The 21,880-nt window shown below is 41.9% G+C and overlaps 1 protein-coding gene across 1 annotated transcript in view; it reads left to right on the top strand.

Moving 5' to 3' along the window:
• Positions 1 to 21,880, top strand: part of meis1b (Meis homeobox 1 b) — a 77,593-nt gene that overhangs the window by 30,727 nt on the left and 24,986 nt on the right. The window contains exon 8 of the mRNA XM_003438327.4: positions 4,826 to 4,971. Within this exon, the coding sequence (XP_003438375.1) occupies positions 4,826 to 4,971 (146 nt within the window). The remainder of the gene's footprint in view (positions 1 to 4,825; positions 4,972 to 21,880) is intronic.

Consider the following 21,880-nt stretch of genomic DNA (forward strand, 5'->3'; position numbering starts at 1 on the left):
AGCGGACAGAGAGAAAGAAGAAGAAGGGTAATGAAGTAGGAAGGGAGGGAATGCAATAATGAAACAGAGTGGCAGAAAGACTTAAATAAAAACCATTGAAGCTGAATAAAACAGACTTTAAGTCAGTTTAGCTAGTGCTAACAAAGCTAGTGAAAATGCACAAAGAAACCTAACCTAATTTTTACGTCATTATCTGTTTGCTTGCAGTGTGTGTGTGTGTGTGTGAGTGTGAGTGTGAGTGTGTGCATGCTCGTGTGTATTTGTGTATACAGCGTGTGAGGGGACTGATAAAATATTCCTTCCCTCGGTTGGCCCCGGGGCATTTCAACTGCCCCTGGCTCCTTCCAGTCAGTGGCCTGCTCCTAATTGCCACACACACACGCACACATAGAGACAGACAGACAGACACACACACACACCAGGAAACACACATGAATAAAGAAAGGCAAAGATAGACACACACATACAGACAAATGCACATCCATGCATGCAAACATTCTTAACACACAAACATGCACCCCCACTGTCCTGCATTGATTCACCCTTCTCCATCTTCCCAGCACCCCCACCTCACCAATAGTTACAAAGATGTTGTCATGGCCGATCAGTAGGCCCCGAGTTGTGCCTGTGGGGAGACTGGAGCTTGCTAGCTTAGCATCCACATGCTGTATGCATGCAGCGCAGGGTTAGAGCCTGCTGATGCTCTTAATAAGCCTCACAGCCTGTGTATGTAGACTCACTGACTTGTTCATTGGTTGAGTGGTTAGCTAGTTGCATGGCTAGAATTCTAAATAACTGATTGACAGACTGACAAAGCACACGACTAGCAGGGCTGCTTTATGACTGACTGTTGTGCTTGCTCACTGGCTTTATAGGGTGACTAGTTGACTGGATAGTTTAGTGGGTGACTGAAAAGCGGTGTGAACAACCATCTGACTGACCACCAAAAGGGCTATTGGATAAGTGATGGACGGATTATGATGTCACTGTGGCCACTTCTATACTAATGAAGATGAATTTGAAATCAGTGCTTGCATAGCCCATGTTTTCTGCCCATTCAAGCATACCAGTGATCCATACTGACACCACAAAAGACTACAGAAATGTTTGCATTTGGTCTATTGAGTATGCCCAAGATGCATGAGTCATCTGCTTTGAGGGCGACATGCACCAGTGTGTAACCACATGTCATAACAACAGACCCATGTTTTTGTTAGCCTCCACACCAGCCACATCTCGACATGTATCGGGATATGGCAATGCAATACCATATTTCCCAGCAAGAAAAATGGCAGTTTTATAGTATTCACTCCCCGCAACTCGTATGTTCAGCTTGGGCTACAAACATCAGTTGACAAGCATTAAATGATACACTGTACTCTGCTGATGTTTGTTTCACTGTAAGCCAAATTTGTATCTATTTTAAAGCACACTTGTCTTTATAGTGAAATGGATGGTACAGAATGTCTCTGGAGGACCTTTTACTGAAAATTTCAGTTTCAAGTGTTAAAAAATGTCACCTTAAAGACCCAATAAACGAAAAATATAGATCTGCATTATGAAAGCTGACAATTCTGTGTATTATTATCATTATTATTATTATTTTCCAGCTGATTTTCCAGTGCACCACAGCATCTTTTCCCTTTCTTACCAATTATTTTCTCGCTCTGTACTGCTCCAGTCAGTGGCTTGAGTTTGGTCTTCCACTTTTTCATTCTCTCTTTTCCGCTCTCACTCCATTTCCCCTAACACTGCCTCCTTCTCTTTTCTTATGGTCCTTCACTATCTCTCCCTCACGGTCTCTCCCTGTTTTAGCCTCTCTCTTTCTCCGACGGGCTCTGGTAACACAGTTGACATTTCCCCAACATGGCTGCCAGACACAGCTTCAGCACCTTTCCAGTTTCACCCTTCCTTTCTCCCTTTTTCTCTCTTCCCACCTCCCACTCTTTCCTCACTTGCTGGGGTTAAAGAAAAGCAGAAATTAGCCCCAGACCATGTAGAGGTGATTGGTATCAAATTGCACTGAAAATGGAAATGCCAATAAAATTGACAGCCCTTCTCCAGCCCTCTTTCCTTTCCCCCTTCTAGGTAAAAATAAGCGTGTATAGGTCAGACTCAGAGGTATAAGCAAAGGGAGATAAGGGGGGATGAATATTGGTAAGTGTTAAGGTTTCCCTGGCTTAGGGTGATGGGTGACAAAAAAAAATGCAGCAAGAAGACACACAGAGAATCTTGCAGTTTTTCCGAGCATACACTCTTTTAGTACTTTTGTACTTCATTTGCTCCCCTTTTTGTATCCTCCCTTGCTTTCCCTCCTCTCTATGCTTCTCATGATTCTCACCTCTTCCCTGAGATCCCATGCACACCAACTCTTTCCCACTTGCTCACCTGCATGAATACTCACTCACTCGCTCACCCACACTGAGCTGGTACTCTGGCCGTTTGCTTCTGTTTTCCCAACTCGCATGGGACAAGCCCCTGGGTTTGTTATTGTAGGCTTTGCTGAACATGAGCCGGTCTTTACAACGGATTGAAAGCATTTGCTTCCAATGAAAATCTGGTCTTAGATTACAGGGCCACGGCTCGGCTCACCCCTCTTTTCCACCAGGCAGAGAGATGTAGACAGAAGGGTGGGTGTATTTTAGCCCTGAAACAGTAGGAAGAAAAAAACTCACTTGTTGAGCTCAGGCTGCATTTGTCCCAGACTAATGATGTAACTAAAGACCACATTAAAAAAAAAATACATTTTTTTAAGGACAGAGAGGAAGAGAAGATACATTTAATGGCGCTTGAGCGGGTTAGTCCGTTAATCAATTAATGGATTGGCCATAAGTGATTAATTGGGTAAAGATTATTTAGTTCTGGTCTGATGTGTGGCTTAGTTTGTTTTACATCATTGTAAATTGAATATATCTGGGTTTTGTGCTGTGGAAATAAACAAATGTAATATTATTTAAGCTCTGGAACATTTGTGAGCATTTTTACTAATTCTGTTTTTATAGCAGATTTTCATCCTATTATCCAGTCCATAACATTATCCAGTGACTAGTAGCTCAACCTTCCACGTGGTTGTTTCCTGAAGCACTTCTTTACATTTTGGTGATGTGACAGTACAGTTCAACCAGCTGGTTTACCTGCCTCACAGTGGCAGGTGTTTGCATCACTGTCAGGCCATCTATAATAAGCTGTCTCTTGTTTTATCCCCTCTTCACCCTCGATAGCATCCCCTCCACTTTCACATGAGGTTCATTAAAAACCCTTCAATATGTGTGCATATGTATCTCCTTCTGCTAGAACAGAGCAAGAGAGTGAGAGCTAGCTGAGAGCGTTGTTTCGTATGGATCGTTGAGACTCTCTCTCTCTCCTAATGGTGTATATAATTCAGGTGCCCTCCAGGCATGCTTTCAGGAATTCTTTTGCCTGAGGTAATGGGGAGCAAAGGCCTGGGTTTTAGGCCCTTGATTATTCCATTGATGTGGCAGGCTGGAAAAAAGTCATCTCCAACCGGATTAGCGCCAACATGCCTATTAATTATCGATGAATCGGGGCTTAGGGTTTAGCTAGGTGCTGGGTGTCGCCCTCTGCAAGTTAGTGGAGCGCATGCCCATTTCATTGCAGTTATCTATCCCTGCCACAGTGAATAGACCTAGAAGCTTTAGAAGTGCTTTGTGTGTAATCAATAAATAACTGGATCCAATTGTGTGCACTGCTTCAGTGTTTTTTTTTTTTGTGTGTTTTTTTTCTCACATTTTTATTTCCCCTCACTTCCAGTCGAGAGAGGCGATACAGGACAAAAGTCAGTTATTTGCCTCTGAAATGTTTAGCAGTGAAGGTGCCACTTGTTTACTTCACCTCATGTTTCTTTTATGATTATCATCTTCATTGAGGGTGGCTCACATTTTTGAATAATGATAATAACAATTAGGCTTTTCACAGCCACGGATGGGAAGAAGCCCTTTCTCTCCACTGGAGCTGTATAGAAAACGTACCATAATTGGGTGGTTTTGAATATGTGCTGTGTGAGTGTGAGTGTGAGTGTGAGTATGGGTTCATGTTGTTGAGTCTGAATGCAGAGAAAAGGCCCGTGGAGCGCCTTCCTTTCTCTCTTTCTCTCAGTGCTCAAATACGCTGAGCTGTCTCAGTGTTCCCCTTAGGTGAGGTTAACTGGCCTTAATAGAGTCTTATCGAAGCCCTACAGGTTGCTGTAAGCAGCCATGACGCCATTGTTATGAAAAGCAGTTAGCTTTGTTAGCTCTGTATGTGCCTCTGACTTCCTTTTTTCTACCTATTTTCCTTTTATTTTCTGCCTTCCCCCTCCTTGCAACCTTGCCTTTTGTAGTGCCGTGTTACTCTTTCCACCTCAGGTAAAATGGCAGAATGCGCTGGGGCAACGCTTCAATAACTATTTTCCCCTCAGGATAATAAAGACTAAATCTCTCTGTCATTTTCAATTCTGCGTGGGCTTGGATGGGAGAGTGGGGAAATGCGACCTTACAAGTCCTTTGTGCTCCCCTTCTCCCCGTCTTTCTCCCAGGAAGATGCAAGCGCTTGCTCTGTTTTCAAGTGACGGGGGGAGCAAAATGAAAGGGAGGGTTATTTATAAATGTATTAAAAATGAATGCATTTATGAGGTGCTGTTTTCCAGCCATTCTCTTCTTGCCATTGTTGTGTCTCTATATCCATCCTTCTGTGCATACAAAGCCCTCCAGAATTCCCTCGAAATCGTATTTATTCCCTTTGAACACAGAGGCGAAGCAAATGCAGGAAGTAAACAAACTGTGTGTCTGATCTCCACTGTCTCTTCCTGTTTCTTGTCATGTGACAGGTGATGGTCTGGACAACAGTGTGGCTTCGCCGAGCACAGGGGATGACGATGACCCGGATAAAGAAAAGAAACACAACAAGAAGAGAGGGATTTTCCCTAAGGTGGCCACCAACATCATGAGAGCATGGCTCTTCCAGCACCTAACGGTGAGTTGAGCCAAACGCCATTCGTTCACTCTGTTTCATATCACGAGTGCACACTCAACTTCATTTACAGCCACGGGCTGTCTGTACTGTTATACTCGCACATAGACACACAGACACGCTCTGTCTTTCTGCACTACTCAAAAGAACACACTGAGCCACTCTTTCTCTCTCTCTCACACACACACACACGCACACACACCACCACAGCCCCTCTTCTTCATAGTGTATCCTTGTTCGTACGGTGCACACTTCAAAGACAGAGGCCTGTGTAATCTGCTGGCGATCTCTGCAGCCTGCGTTCTCACTCCTCATCTGCTGAAACTGAATAAGGTTGAAGCCAAGGAGAGATGCCCCTGGCCATAACTGCAGATACATAGATGAGCCTTATTAAAAACAAATCTGTCATTATTTAACAGATGCCGGGGATGCTGCAAAGGCCTGTGGTTTGGCTCCATTTTTCCTCAATTATAGCAGAGAATACAAATGCCGTTAACACCATCTTACTGCATCACAGATTCTTTGTGGGGAAAAATGTATTTAGACAATGGAGGATACCAGTGTGACTGCTGGGATGGAACCAACAGTGAGCTGAATGCTCCCTTGGCCAACACAATTTTGATTCCGTTCAAGCTGAATCATTCGACTTATTAAAGGAAGAGACTGAATATTAACCTGTTTCGATGTCTACTTAAAGAACAGCGTACCATAGTTTGCATGGTCTCTCATGAAATCAGAGGAAAATCTTCAGTATTATTTTCACTTATGCCCTGCTTGAGCTTGAGCGTTGATACAGTTTACTAACTTGGAGTGATTATAGTCTCCTTAGTCCCTGTGAGTGCATATGACACAGCTAGTATCAGCAATAATCACTGCCAAGAATGAGAAGCTTTGCTGTTTTTATCATAGTTTTAAATGGTATTTTTTTAAAAAGGGTCTGATATGTATTCAGTCAACAAATAGTTAATATGTTTTCCTTAACGTTGGTTTGAGACCTCACCTCCCACATCTGTTTTTGTATTGATTCAGATGAAGTATGAACAGGGCACAATATGGCCACCCGGAATTAATATTAGGCTAGTCCTACACCGTACCGCTAACCTTTTAAAAATATAAAAATACAGTAAGTAAAACTGCTTTTTTGTGTGACAGATTAAGTCTTTAGTTACATTTTTCATTTCAGCATCCACAGCTACGCTAGGGAAAAACCTTGCGTCACACACATTCTGCCTATGTCAGGGGTTTGTGGAGAACTTGATACGCTCTGGCTTTGTGGGTGTTGGTTTGAATTGCACAACAGTGATGATGTTAAAGAAAGCAATTTGGTTGTTGGATGATGGCTATTGCATGGGCTCAACTTTTTATTTATTTGTAGCTTGTCTTTGATGTCGATGGTATTCATCGCTCAGTGCATTTGTTGGTTTTCAACAGTTACCGGAAAATCAGAGGAACTTTTTTACCGTGTCCAATTGTCTGTAGGTATGTAGGCAACATTGTGTGTACGCGTACGCAGACTCTATATACTCTCAAGACTTTTTTCCTTTGTACTCCCTGCTTCCCATCTGACTATCACCAACTCTTTTCATATACCACCAGTTCTCCATCATCCTGCAAACACACATCATACACACATACTCCAACTCCCTGACCTCAACCCATACACTCCCAAAACCTTCGGGGCCACAGAGGAAAGGTGTTTGAAACATACACACATCCTGTCTGTGGAAATACAGTTCAACACACACATGTCTACTGAAAACACACCCGGCAACACACCTCCTGTGTCATATTACACCGTGAGCACGACTTATGGGAAGCTCCTACTCTGTTAGATCTCAAACAGTGAGAAGGATATAAGTGAGTGCCATGGGAGCAAAGGAAAGGAGAAGAAGGTGAGGAGGTGAAGACAGGGATAAGGAGGATTCATCAGTCTTTTTCTTTTCCAGAGCAAAATGGAAAGAAGCGCAAAAACATGCAGGCACACAATGGGACGTGGCCATTTTACTTTATTACACAAAAGAAGCTCCTTCAGTTCAGCCTGCATTGAAACTGAAGTAAACTGAAAGGTTGATGGAAAAATCACTTCCAATTTGTTTATTCTCTTCAATAAAGCCAAACAGAAATGAAACCCAGGCAGAGAGGAGCCAACATTTTCTTTGTTTATGGGAAATGTGGTCTTAATTTTGGGAAACACTGGCATTAACAATACCGCTGGTGTCAGATAAATGCTTGCTGTGGTTTCATTTGCTTACTCTTCAGTGTCACCATTAATTTATTCACCATATGTCAATGTTTACGAATGCTACACATAGCACCTCTAATGCAAAAACATTTACAGTTTTTCTCACACTGGTAGTATGCTTCTCTGCCTCTGCTGATAGCAACATAAGCATGGATAGCTGATCCACATTTCATCACGGCTTGACTCTTTGTTTCAAAGACAGAGGATGAAAGATGTGCCTGACCCCCTCAGAGATGAACACATAGACATATACACAATATATGAAGGGCTGCTGTAGCGCTACACAATCTTGAAAAAGCCAATCAGGGCTTGCTGTTTCTTAAGAATAATACATCTAAAAGTATTTGACACAGGTGCACAGAGACCACAAAACAGAATATGGTGAATTAGGAATGGATTATAGTAGAAGTTTAGACACCCAACCTTAGTGTTCTGTAATCCCTTCTGTTATTCGCCCTCACACTTAGACCCTTGGGAGTTCTCATTGTACTGAAGCGGAAAGGAAGGTGGGTGGCACACTGAGGCTGTGAGTACACCAGCAGGGTAGCTGGTAGGTGGCATTGACACAGCTGTTCTTACAGGGTTGTTTTGAAGACTTTTATGCATCTCTGCCTCCTTATCCATCAAGGATGCTAATTTCTTATATCTTGTTCCACGTGGAAAGGGTAACATTTGGATACGGAAAACTTCTAATTCCCAAGTTTGCTACAGTGTGTTACATGGGTCAAAGCCACAGTGTTTTGGGTATATGCATGGTGACAAGGGTATGTACAGTGTGAGGTTTAGAGTAAGGGATAGAGAGTGGGCATTGAATTTGTGATGATGACAACAGTTGCAGCTCACTGAGTTCTCTCCAACACACCCAATGAGCTCATATGTTGTTGACGATGCTTGTGGGACAAGTTCATCGGAAGAATTTGGCTGTGCTGACTTGGAGCGACTACAAAACATTAGCGTTTACCGCCTGTCACCAATGACCAAACTCGCTGCCAGCTTGACATGCAGCTGTAAACTTGGTAGGGAACCAAAGTAAAGGAGAGGGGAGGGATTTTCCACTTGTGTCCTCATCTCCTTTTGATGTTTGTTTGCATTTGACATCCTTAATTAAACATATGTTGCAGCTACTAGCTCTCTGTTGGTTTTACTGACTAAACTAAACGGGATATTTGTAAGCGTAACCTGCTTTCTCTCTTTCTAGATGTGTTTGACATCAATAAGGATGTGTTTAAAGATGTAGATATAACTCTGAAGTGTGCTAATGACTTTTCCCTGGAAATAACTATAAAATGTGTTTAAGAAAATAATTGCAGAATCAATTCTAAACTCATAACCGGCTGAGCTGCCTGATTGCTTTATGTAAGAGACAAATCTTGAAATAAAGAAAAAGCTTCTCTCCAATCTCTCTTTCTTCCAACCCTCCCATTGTGTGGTTGGAATACACCCACATCCCGCCCGTACCCTCCCCTCCACACAAATGGTATTTTCTTGTTTAATTTAACAAGAAATGAGTAGTAAATGAAAGCTCAAGCCTCAAATCCCCAACGCGCCCTGTGCTCTGCTCTCCACTCCCCTATGAAAAGGCAATTTGTGAAATTATGTGATAGAGTAATTAGATGGAATTCACCCCCGCCTCCCCACTATACACAGTACCCATATTCCCATTTAGATTGCTGCCGTGCTAAACTGAAGTAGGTGTGTGTGTGTGTGTGTGTGTGTGTGTGTGTGTGTGTGTGTGTGTAAAAAAAGAAAGGGCAGAGGGTTTTGGTATTTTTAGTGTTCATATTGGTATATTCACAGATTGGGACACACACTCTCACACACATCGCTAACACCCTCTCATTCTGGCTCTCCTCCCCTCCTATTTGTACACAGATGCAGTGTAACGAGGGGCAGCCATGATCGCAGCTCATAAAAGAAGCCAACCCGCAAACCCTCAATGAGCTGCCTTTCACCCCCTCCTCCTTTCTCCTCTTAAAATGTGTAAAATGCAGAGAGAGAGCGCGTATAAAAAAATCCAACTTGAAGGCATAATCCGCCGTTAATACAATTAGAGTCCAATTTAACCACTTGCGTACGCAGATGTAGCTTAGCTTGGGGAGCGCTGTCCCCCCCCCACCTTCCTTGGAAATGCTTTTTTACCCTCAACACAGCAGCGTGCAGTGGGGGTTTGAGCAGAAACAGGTGTGAAAAGCGATATAATTCATTTCTGTGCTGGCAGAGGAGGCCAGGAGCCTTGCTGTCGTGGGCCCTGGGTGGTGGAGTAATCTAGACTGGGTGTGCAGGGTGGGAGGCGAGTGAGAGGAGTGGATGGATACATGGATGGCTAGCTACACTACTCATTAGAAGCAAGATAATTTCCTCCTCGTCTCAATCGCAACTCCTCGTTCGGGTTGCGATTGAACCAAACAACAGGGCAGAGTTGTGCATAACCAACATTTAGATTTAATATTTAAATTCACAGCGCTCTGTAAACTAAACACTTTGCAGTTCCTGAATTTCTCACCTAAGGGAACACAAACCAGATACTCAAAGCCTCATCTAAACAACAGAAGGCAAAGGAGGGAAAAGCATTTGAGGTCAGAGTTCGCCCTTGCCTCAGATGCCATTATTCTTCGTCTGTTTATTGCTGGAGCCTGAATATGTCAGCACCCTGGTCACCCGCTGCAGCCCTGACCCACCGCAGCAGCCCATTGCTGGGATGGTATTTTTTTCTTCTAATTCTGCCATACTTCATACTTTTTAATGCGTTATAGTGATAAGAAATGCAGAATAGCAAGAAATACAGTACAACAAAGGTACACCTTTGAATTAAATTCAGGAAACCGGCACTGACATGTACTTTTTCATATTTATGGTTATGGGGGTCTCATGATTATTGTTACACTTGTTTGTCTTAGTTATATCTTGCACAACTTAAGCTTCTCATGAAAAATAATTTCAATTAACCATTGAAGCCACCAAGACGCCTTGTTAATGGTTTTGAAAAGACATCAGGAAGCAAGCTAAAAAGGAAGACATCAGCTGACTTTTTATGTGTTTTCATTCATTTATTCATAAACGACAACAAAGGCATGATGTCCATCTTGATACTATAAAGTAATATAGTGGCCTATGTGGCCTGGTGTCTCCGATTAGGTCTTAATTCAATCTTAGCGGCAGTCAGAATCTTAGGCGCCACTGCATTGGGATTTCAAAGAGGTCCTAAGAGACGACAGACAGATGGACAGATCTGCCAAAGGCCTGGCGTGACACTGTGACGAGACAGGGTAGCAGAGGAAAACAAGAGAACAAGTTAGGCTTATTCTCAGCATTTTTATTCAGTTTCAGATACTCTATCTCTGGGAATGGAATTGGCTTTGGGCTGTGTGTTTGTGTGTGCATTTGTCTGCGAGGACCTGTGTTTGTGTAATTGTGGGTGTGTGATTGCTCTGGTGTGTGTTTGTACGAGGGCATTTGGAAGCAATGACTTGTCCGTACCAATCCAAGAGTGGTTGGTGTCAAAGAGGGAGGCAGCTGAGTCAACCTGCCTACCCCCACTACACATTCACACACACATGCACACACATACTGTGCCCCAACCCCCACATTACCCCACACCTTGTAATGAAAACATCATCAATTATCCCTCTTGACAGGCCCCAGGGACCAAAGGCAGACAGCTCTCTTTTGGGGCTTCTCTTTGTGGACTGACCCTTACAGACAAATAGATTTGCTGCACACAACACTTACACTTTGCGACCATTTCATGAAGGACACGTTTGATTTTTTGATTTTTATTTATTTATTTGTTTATCTGTTGTATTAAAAGGTGATGGGCTAATGATATGACCCATCTTTGCCAAGTAGATAGTGGGTCTTGGGAGCTGGAAATAGCGAGACCAGTCCATCTGGTGGAGGTGCAGGGGGGCAGGAGGTGTGAGCGTGTGTATATGTATGTGTGTTATGTGGGAGACTAGGGAGGGTGTTGTGTGGGGGTAGTGGTATGGCTAGGGCAAAGGAAAGGCATCAGTCCTGACATGGACTCCTGAAAGGCCATCTGTGTCATGATTGATGGATGGATGAGCAGATGAACAGATGGATACAGTATCTATCAAAAAGACTGACACATGGTTCATCTTGGCAGCTTAAAACATATATATACTTTGCTAAAATATCAGCCATTTTCACATGAATTTTACCATCACTAATAGCAATAATCATATGCTGGGATGCATTCTTTAAAGGTTCAGAAAATCAAATCTTCATATAGGTTTAATCTTGGCAGCAAATCTTTCATTCTTTACATGTGAATGGGTCGTGTTTTCTCACATATAAGATCATAAACTTGTTACAAATCAGAATACAGTTTGCATTTATATCACAGAAGCGTGACCCTTTTGCTGAGAATTGATATAAATATATAGAAAAGAATCCAGTTAGACAATCCTCTTTTTAAAAATTGTTATCTAAGGATATTCTCATTATTCCCATACTCTAAGCAGGCTGAAGAATTTTTTGGAAATACTCATATGAATTATAAAAGGACCTGCCTTGGGTCAAAGTCCATTTACATTTCTGACAATACTTTAGGTGTACCTTTCCTCCCATTTTCTCCCCTCTGCTTCTTGTATCGTTTTACCCCTCTATTTAAAAGCCCTCAAGGGCAGTTAACTTTTAATTCATGTCACCTTTGATCTTTTCTAAAAATGTCTGCCATAGATCTAGACCAAAACCACGCTTATGTGTGTGTGCGTGTGTTGATCTGGCTTCAGTCAAGGGGTGGGTCAGTGTGTTTCCTTGAGAACGTGAGAACTTTACAGACCCTCAAGGTCGGTCAGTAGCAGTGAAGGAGATCACGAGCCTCAGAGCCCCAGCGTGGCTCGCAGGACTAAATGCACACACACGCACGCAAACACACACAGAATCATCTGCTTAAACTGTTCCAGCTTCTTTTTTAGTTTAGCATTAGATTAGATTTTTTTGGAGGGGAAATTCAAACATGTTTACAAGTTACACTTAAAGGTTTCTATCCTATATATAGAAACTCATTCTCACTGAACAACATATCACTGGGTGTTTTTCAGTGTATTAAAATGCAATATTTATGTCAATGACATTAAATATCTAGTTAAATTGAATACTTAATTTGAGCCTTTATACATCATTACTGTTATTACTATCTACCATCTGTTCTTTTCTTTTGGCTAAACCTTCTGCTTTTTTTTCTCTCCTCCCTCCAACTCTCATATAATTTCATAGTTGGGAAACTATGAAACAGTTCAGTGTGTGGTTTCATTGTTGCATGTCACGATGATTGATGGCTTCATACTGAACCTGTGTTTCACACTAGTTCTTTTTTTCATTATCACCTGCATGTGAAGAGTGTTTGTGTGTGTGCTGGGTGGATACAGGCCCAGTAACTCAGATATGTGAAACCATTCTTGGTTTGGTACCCACTAATCAGTTTACAGTGATCTGTAAATCCAGAGAAGAGGTTCGCTCTCAGCTCTAAGTCGCACACAGACACACTCAAGTTGCACACTCTTTTACATAGGACCACATCCATGACGTCAGCAGCTGGGTAGGGTGTGGAGTTCCCCACCATCACTGTGGTATTTATTGGAGAGTGAGTGGCAAGTTGACATATGGAAGAGTAAGGGAAAAATATTGTCATAAATCTGTGGTTAACTTGATGAAATGCTTCTATCCATTGCTTTGCAAGAGATTAGCAAAGCTAGCCTGTCATGCACTCTCTAAGCAAATGCATAACCTCCGAATGGCTTTTTTGTTTAAAACTCCTCAAATGAGACTTTTGGCAGAAAAATGTTCTCCGCCCTTCAAGTAACCGAGTTTAGCATAGGCTCTGTGTAGCATGATTTTGTCTAGCCAGTGATATATTAACTCTGCTAAGTGTGAAATCACATTAGCGCTAGCTGTTAGCCATTATCCATTAGGCTGTGTTTGGTGATCCAGAGGATTGTGGGATATTTTCTGGCTGGAGTCAGCAGCTCAATACCTTTTACTTACAGCAACTGCTGCAGCTTGCCCTAGATACATTTGGTGTGGATGTGCGTGTGTATGTGTGTGCGCGCACGCCTGTGTGTGATTGCATATGCAGTTGTGCAATTATTTGTATCTGTCAGCCTCATGTCTCTTTTGTAAATGCTGAGTGAGTGTGTGCATGCCTTTGTGTCTCATTCCATGCGTGTGCTCGATAGACGTTGTGGCTTTGCCATTGTGGTAATCAGTTTGCGCGTTGGCTGAACTAATTTATCAATTCAGTTCCTCCCACTTGTATTCTCTCCCATGCGTGAACCCTCTCTCTTTCCCCCACACTCTGTGTCCCTTTCTGACAAAACACTTCTTTCTGAAAAACCATAACGGTTTCCTATCTTTTATGCATGCCTTCTGCCTCCCTGACTTCTCCCTCCTTCTCCTCCTTTCTTCACTCCCTTTTTACTTCCTTTTTTTCTATAATGTACAGCTGTGTTTCCTTACATTTTAATGGTCTTGAACCCCGATGTCATGGAAATATTGGTGCTCTTGTGCTGTTTCAAAGGGGAAATGGCACAAGAGCATGGGGGAGAGAACCATGATTTATAGATGAGATCTGGTGATATCCTAATCACTTGTCTCATAATCCTTTTTTTTCTTATTTTTACATTGGGGAGAAAAATAACCCCTGTCAGGATTATGATGCATTAGCGGCAGGTGGCATGGATAATATGGCTATAGGTTGGTAGTGTACTATTGACCAGCTGATCCAGGGTGCCTCATAGAGCGGGACAGTCAGGTGTGTTGTACGCTCATCTGTGACGCGCACACCCACACAAACAAGCATGCATGTGTACGTTTATGTGTATTTTCTGTGGTGCGTGTATATTTGTGTGTCCATCGGAGTGAGGGAAATCATAGCTAGTGAACCAGGTGGTGAATGCAGACAGGCAATAACTCATGGTAGAGGAGTCGAGCAGAGCTGAGGGCTGGCAGAGAAGATGTGTTGGGAAAACCTACACCAATGCACATACCCTGTCATTTTTCTCACTTTTCCACTGACTTGTCTTTCTTTTACGTCTTCTCCAAACATATTTGTAACACAGAATAAGACCCTCATGTGTTTCTGTACTCTTGTCTTTAAAGTCACCCTTTTATTTATATGCAGCGTATTTCACACTATATTTGCCGGCTTTCTTCTCTTATTGCTCCTTTCACTCTCTCCGAGGCTGTCTATATTGTTAGCAGAACGTGGACAGGACTGAGGATGCTGCTCACTTGTTTGTTACAACAGATTAAGTCATTGATTTGCAAAAGCGGTGCACTGATGGAGAAGGCCCTCTGCTGCTGAAGATGTGGAGAGAGAGAGATGAATGAAGCAGAAGAAGGAAATTGGGGGGGGGGAGGCATTTCACAAAGGAGAAAGAGAAGACAGAAAAGATGGGAGCTAATTGTAAAGGGAGAAGTTAAATGAAGGTGGGAGAAAAGAAGCTAAAAACAGAGGCAGCCCCAGATAGTTAAGGAAAAAGCTAAATATAGAACAGAGGGATGGAGGGGGTGGTGACGGGTGAAAAGGATAGGAAACTAGAGGGACTCGGAGAGGAAGGAGAGAGGGGTGTAGGTGTACTTTGAATGACAGAGATGTCAGAGGGAGAAAGAGGAGGGAGGTGAATGTGAAAGCTTCATCTTATAATAACAGTGGCTGTAACCTTCCTCTATCTACTACCTGCTTTAAAGAGCATAAGGGAGCAATTGTGAAATACCTTTACCTAGTTTCAGTATCCCCCCCAATCCAGGTTCTTTTCACCCCCCTAGGGGCCAGTGGTGAGTTTCTAATTAAAACGTTGGGGGCAAAAGGGTAATTATGATAATAACATAATAATATCGCCAGGGTTATTAGAATGTTCTGTGGTCCCCAAATTGCTTCCTCTGAGAGATCAGATTTCAGTGGCATTACGTAAAGTCAAATTTCCTTGAAAGTCAGGTGAAATGAAATGTATTCCCCCATGGTCGAAGTGCAATCTGAGAATCTGATTCCCTCTTGTATGTCATGGACATGAGTCTAAAAAAAGCTTTACAGTTTCTCACCACAATGACATGTCTCTGTTCTCCTCTTACCTTCATCCTTAGTTTATACTGAGGGTTTATGTGTTGAGAAAGTCTACGTTTTAGTGCAGTAGTTTTTGTTTTCTTTCTTTGAACTCACCTGTAATAGCTCATAGTTTCTTACAGCCCTGTGCAACAACTTCCATGTATTGTAGTTGTGTATAACAAGAGAACATTTGTTTGCAAGCTTAGAGATCAGTGCTAGAATGGTAGCTCCAAGCACTGCAGCTTGGAGCTAGCATGCTTGCGCTCCAAGGGGCATCCCACTGGTTTCTCTCAGCTTTCTATGGTACCTTACTAGGATGATGCTTTTTTGGATCCCTGTTACTCCCTATTTACACACCCCCTCATTCCCAGGCAGCCCTGAGGCAGCCCACCTCCAGCTGTGGCTGCCGTTCTCTGCACCGCTTGGTGCAAGTGCCGATTGCTTTGGAGTGCCTCCCCTCGCTCAAATAGGCGGTAATTACGGGCTTAAAGAGGTTTAGTGGTCCAGCAAACTACATAATCACCCCTTGAATTAGCCTCAGCTCATCAGCCTCAGTCCAACGAGCAGTGCTTACCACTAGCATTAGCTAGCATGCTGCACTCCCTTCTCTTTATTGCACAGAGGGAAGCACAGCAGCAGGTGTTGTGCAACATCCGGCCCCCTTAATAAATTTAGCCTTCCCTGTGCTGGAATAGGGAGGACTAATGAAGCACGCCTTCATAGTGAAAACAACCAGAAAGTACACACACACACACACACACACACACACACACACACACACACACGATTCTTTCCATCAGCACCAACAGACCTCACCCTTTACATTATACGTATATATGGTACTTTCTAAAGACTTGTCATGTACCTACATGCTATAAGCGTAAGTGTACACATACATTAGAGGCACACCCTACTGTACACAGCACACAGTGTTTTTTTTAACACCCAGTTATATTGCAACAGCAGTTACACAGCAGTGGCTGCTGTCCTGCATTGTGCCCTGAGAGTTTTACTAAAGTGATGAATGATACTAATCATCAATTATCATTCTGTGGAAGCTGGTAATGCTGTACATTGTCTAATCCACTTTGTACCGGAGCTTTAATGACATACTTTTCACCCTTTGCGTCACCAGCTAACTAGATTTATCTCATTCCCATAGGCAAGAGCGCTGTGAGATTTCCCTAAATCAACAAAAGCTGTTTTTTGAGAGGGCAATGCTCATTAATGAATAAAAAACCCAAGAACATCTGCTTTTCTACATTTTTTTTTCATCTCGAAAAGAGATGGAGAGATTTGATGACAAAAACAGTTTGAAAGGGGGTTTCTTTGCAATTTATGGTGCATATATCGAGCCCCCCCTCCCCAAAAAAAGGAAAAAAAAAGGTTTATGAATTATTCATACAAGCTTTGAGCTAGTTTACTGAAGACCAGTACCATAAAAGAGGCTGTTCCTGCTTTTTTTGGGTAGCGCTAAGAAGGGGACATTTAATTTTGCACAGACTTTTCAGACAGAAGAGACTCTGCATCTCTCATCTTGTAGTTGGTTCATTTTGAGTTTCTCAAAAGATCTGTTTTTGCACTGTTTAGTTATTTTGCGTCGGAGCAGCCTGAATCAGAGGAAATTAGGTTAGGGGTGCTTTGTTTTTCTTCTGTTGTTGTTTTGTTCACTCTCACTCCCTTTTCTTTTTTTCTTTAATCCCCCCTTTCTCCCAGAGCCAGCTTTGTTGCTGGGTCCCTGCTCCCTAATGAAGTCAAAGGGATGTCAGTCGATGCCACCTACACAGAAAGGAATTTGAAATGGCGTAGCTCTCACAGCACAGCATGAACACACACACACACACACACACACACACACTGTAGATGAAACTTTGACTCTATGAGCAAAAAAAAAATTATAAAATAAAATAAAACTGGGAAATTGGAAGCTTGCTGTATGAGATAGAACAGGCTTACAGTTTGGAACGCTTGTTTTAAAGTCTGCTCGTGCTCAGGGTTCAGGGTATTTGTTGTTAGCATAACAATGTGCTCGGCTCTCCAAATATTTAAGGTAATCTCATGCTCGTCTGTCAGGAGCAAGGCCACACTTCCAGTAAACCCTATGTTTTAGAGTGTACATGTGTGCATGCATGTTTGTGGAAGACAGTTTGGTTTGATACAGTGATGCCCTTCTAGCCAAAAAGGCCTCCGGATTAGCCGTCAGGCATTCCTGATAGGCAGCTCGGTTTCCACAGAGATTTGACCTGGGAACAGTGAGGGGAAGAGATCTGGCCAAGTCAAGGCTGTTTACTTTTTACCTTAAGTGGTACATGCAAGTCGGTAACCGTCCATTATTTTGTTGGTGTTTCACCTGCTTGGTTTCAGGTCAGGAGAGTTATGCTGCTTTCACAAGTCTGCTTACAAATATTTCCGATGGTATCTTGTTGGTTACAGTGGTACACTTAGGGGAAAGTGTTGCATATTACCAATTTGTTTACTGTTATCATTGCATTTTCTAACATCTTTGTGCCTTGTGGCCTTCTGCAACCATCTGGTGGTAAAATAAGCTAACTGAAAATACCACTGACCCATGTCTGTTATCCACAGATTGTGCGGTGTCATGGCCTCTTTTTTTGAGGGACGTCACATGGCTGTGACAACATATGATTTTCCTCTCTCCTCTTCCTCCCTCCATCCTGTTTCATGGTTGCAGTTTTATAAAGCTAATGTGGCGTGTCAAGCCTTTTTAATGGGAAGCGCAGAGGCTTGGGAAGTGTAGCTTTAAATAGAAGTATATGCAACGATAACGCCCTAATGCTAATGGCAAAAGAAGAAACACAGAGAAGTGTGGCTACAGTGAAATTGGTTATGAAGGGTGTAATCACACATGTTTAGTAAAGATGCTGAATATGTGTTGTAAGCTATATATATAAAAAAAGCAAACAATTGTAGATACTAATACTCACAACCAAAATGGAATAGCTGACGTTTGGCAGCTAAAATCAAATTTCCATCAAAATTAAAAAAGGAAAGAAAATGTTTTTATACAGAAGAGGAAAAAGCAGTGAGACAGAGATAATAACAAAGAATTGTTTTTGTTGAGGGGGCAAGATAAAGAGAGAAGAACAACAGCACGATAAAGACATTTTTAAAATGTCCCTCCTTTCATGGTCATATAGTGCTTGCCCAACAAAAGAGTGAATCAGACTACTTTTTCCTTTTCCCCTCTTATTACTACCAACAAATTCAGGTGAGACTTGTACGGCACAAAACAAGAATTGGGGAGCTGTGACCTTTTAGGAATTCTGTTCTTTTTTTGTGTCAAAGTTTATCAGAGTTTTTACTCCAGCAGATGAGATCAAGAGACTGTTTGGACACTTTGTGCTGTAAAGGTCAAAAGTTCAGTCATCATGAAGAGAACTAGGGAATGGCACCAAGCAAATACTTGTTCCCATATTCTAAGCTACCATAACTTAATGTTTCTCAAAACTAAATGAAAGTGTAGGACATGAAATCAGACAGGGTAGCTAGTGTGAAGCTTAGGTCGGGTAACTTTAAAAATCTAAGTCTTTAAAAGAACAACTTTTCATCCCTTTCATAATATCTTAATTAATTTATTATGGCTACTTTAAGTCACTTTTAGATCTGTGGAGTTTTTCCATCAGAATCCTCACAAAATTAAAATTTTACTTCAGTGGCATGTGTTCAGAGCCTTATTACCAGCTCAACCTGATGATACTTTATTTCAAGTGTTTTTAAATTATTTAATATATTACTTTTTCCAGATATTTAAAAATATAAGTCCTATTTTGTTGTATATTTAATTGTTAACTATAGCAGTTTACTTCTTTTTTTTTTCCTACAGTCATGCCTAGAATAGTTTTCTCTTGGGTTATGTTTGGGACGGGGGAGTAAAAAGGGGTCCTACAGAATATTCATGCTCTTATCTCTTTTTTAAACCCTGGGGCTCCAGATATCCATTTCCATGTCTCCTCTCCTGCCTCCCCCTTCCCTCTTCCTCTTTCTTTCTTCTATCTATCCCGCTCTTGTTCTTGTCTGAGGAGGTCAGAGAGGAAGACGGTCAGACAGGGAGGGGATGTTACTGATGCTCTGTTACTCACCCACACACAGGTCTGCACGCAAAGATACATACACACTCATACATGCACCATATTCAGACCATGCACATCTAAACTTACTTGTAAACCATGCAAGCTCAGTGGCTCAAATAAGAACAAGCACACATATTCAATTCTGTGCACATATTAACTTGGAGGGCAAAGCAAAGTAAAATCTTTGACTCTACCGGACAAACAAAATGTACAACAGAAATGTACACCCATACTCTTACATACTCAGACTGATAAGACACGAAGAAGAGAAGGAAGCAAAAACGCACACCCCTCCTGGCACCCACATGCTCAGAGCCCAGTGGAGAGCAGGGTGGAAATTCTCATGAAAGGAGCTGTATATTTGGAGAAGACATATCATTAAGATAGGCGGAGGGAAGAGGGAAGGGAGGGAAGGATGCGCAGAAACTTTCCATCTGCTCTTTTAAAGAACATGTTATTGCTTTTCTCACTAAAGGCCCCTCTCTCTCTCTGTCTCTTTTTCTCTCTCTCTCAACCCGCTGAACCTCAGCCAAAGGCCGTTAAGACACCAGAATCGCTCACAGACAATATTAAAACTGGCCGACTTGTTGCTCAGCAAGAAACTAAATCACAGTGTTTTGACAGATAGGAGCTAATTTGGAGGTTTAGGGAAAAAAGGAGGAGAAAAACAGTTTTAATGTACTGGCTTCATGGCTATCTCTTCCTCTAAACTCTTAAATTAGGTGAGGACTTTTTTGTATGTGAAAACTTCTAAAGGAGTTTGCTTATGTAGAGTAGGAGTCTCAGTGCTAAAGTACTGAAGTTCTAGTAATTGTCCTGGAAGTTGTGTTATCAGCATAATATGCGTTTAACTGTAAACAACAAAAATGCTCATAATTTTTTAAAAAATTGACACTGAATGAATGAATGACGTTATTTCTGACTGATTTCTTTTAACCATTTTTAATAGATTTAATTTAATTATTGTATAAAAATTAAAAGAACATCAACCTTATGCTTATTTATTCTTAAGTAAATATACTTATTACATTCTACCACTAGCAGCATTTGTGTCAAATGAAATGCTGTGAGAACATTTTTCTTCCAGTACTGTAGGCTGAGACCGAGATAGTCACACACACTGTCTGTTTGTGTATTTTATTTATGCATCTGTCTGTGTAAGTGCGTATCTGTGCTGGTAAGCTAGAAGGAAGGGAAACATTGAAACAGGGTGTATTTGTGCTGTATTGTGGCCCCTGGCATGGCTGCATCCCCCTGATATCACGAGGCAGACACTCACAGATCTGTGACAAGCAGAATAGACACATTGATCTTTTCATGTTCAATCATCTTTTTTGTTGCAAAGAGAGACATGTTTTTCACATGATTAGCTGAGATTAAAATGTCAGAAGTGTATGTGCAGATATGATATATAAAGCAATGCATCGGGGCATCGGATGACACAAGCCGTAAGAATAATGTTTTCTCACTTTCACCCACAGAGGAAGGCAAGTGCTGCCTCAGATTTTCTGCAGTTATTTTCCTTCGGATTTTATCTGATTGGGCAAAAATATGGAGGCAACTTGCACGCACACTGAAACAGCACTGTGTGTATGTGTGTGTGCACATGTATGGGCAGTTCACATGCATATATGCACACTAACACACACACGTACACGAACAAAAATGGTTGTAAAAAAAGAACTGGACACAAATTTGGCCAGAGGCGACATGCAATTATAACTTTGTGCATGAAATTAGCCTCCTTGTGTTCCCATTCCCCGCAACCAATCACATGGACAAGGGAAGACTGGGAAAAAATCAGTCTCCCCTCGCTGTGCTGGGTGGTTCCAGCATTAAACACAATCCTGTTCATTATGCACTGAAAAAGCTTTAATGAAAAAATGAAAAAGCTGGCGCCGCATTAATTTTGCACATCTGATTGACTAACAAGGAGACATACCCTTGATAGATGGTACTGCAAATATTATACAGCAGCCATATGTGTGATGCCTGTTTTTGAACACAAAAACTTGGGATTTTAGCGAAGCACATGTTAGCGCTGCGAGTAACTCTAAGCTCGACTCGGTCTATTTTTAAGAGAGCAAATTAAGCTAAAAAATATTTGAATTTGTTCTTTAAAGTCAGTAGCATAACATTTTTTAGACAGTCATTGTTAAATACTACTACTTAATCATTCAAAAGCAGTGTGCTAAAATAGTGCTGACTGGGTTATTAAGCCATACTTTCCTCGTGCTCTTTAGTTTTTGATGTATCCCTTTTGTAAATGTATACACAGCCTTTTGGATTATAGATAGCTCTCCAGTTTGTGCTAGCCTTTCAACAATCTATTCTCTCCATCGCTCCCTTTCCCCTCCCTCCTCTTCTCCTCTTTTACGGCCTGCCTATGCCGTACTGCACAGTCCATGTCTTGTCTGAGTCATGAACAGCACATTGTACTCCATGAACAAGGCTCCGTGCAACTGTGATACCCCCTACTCCAATATAAATCAACACACTCCCCAAGTTAGCATT

The sequence above is a fragment of the Oreochromis niloticus genome, linkage group LG13, assembly GCF_001858045.2.
Source record: "Oreochromis niloticus isolate F11D_XX linkage group LG13, O_niloticus_UMD_NMBU, whole genome shotgun sequence".
Taxonomy (NCBI): domain Eukaryota; kingdom Metazoa; phylum Chordata; class Actinopteri; order Cichliformes; family Cichlidae; genus Oreochromis; species Oreochromis niloticus.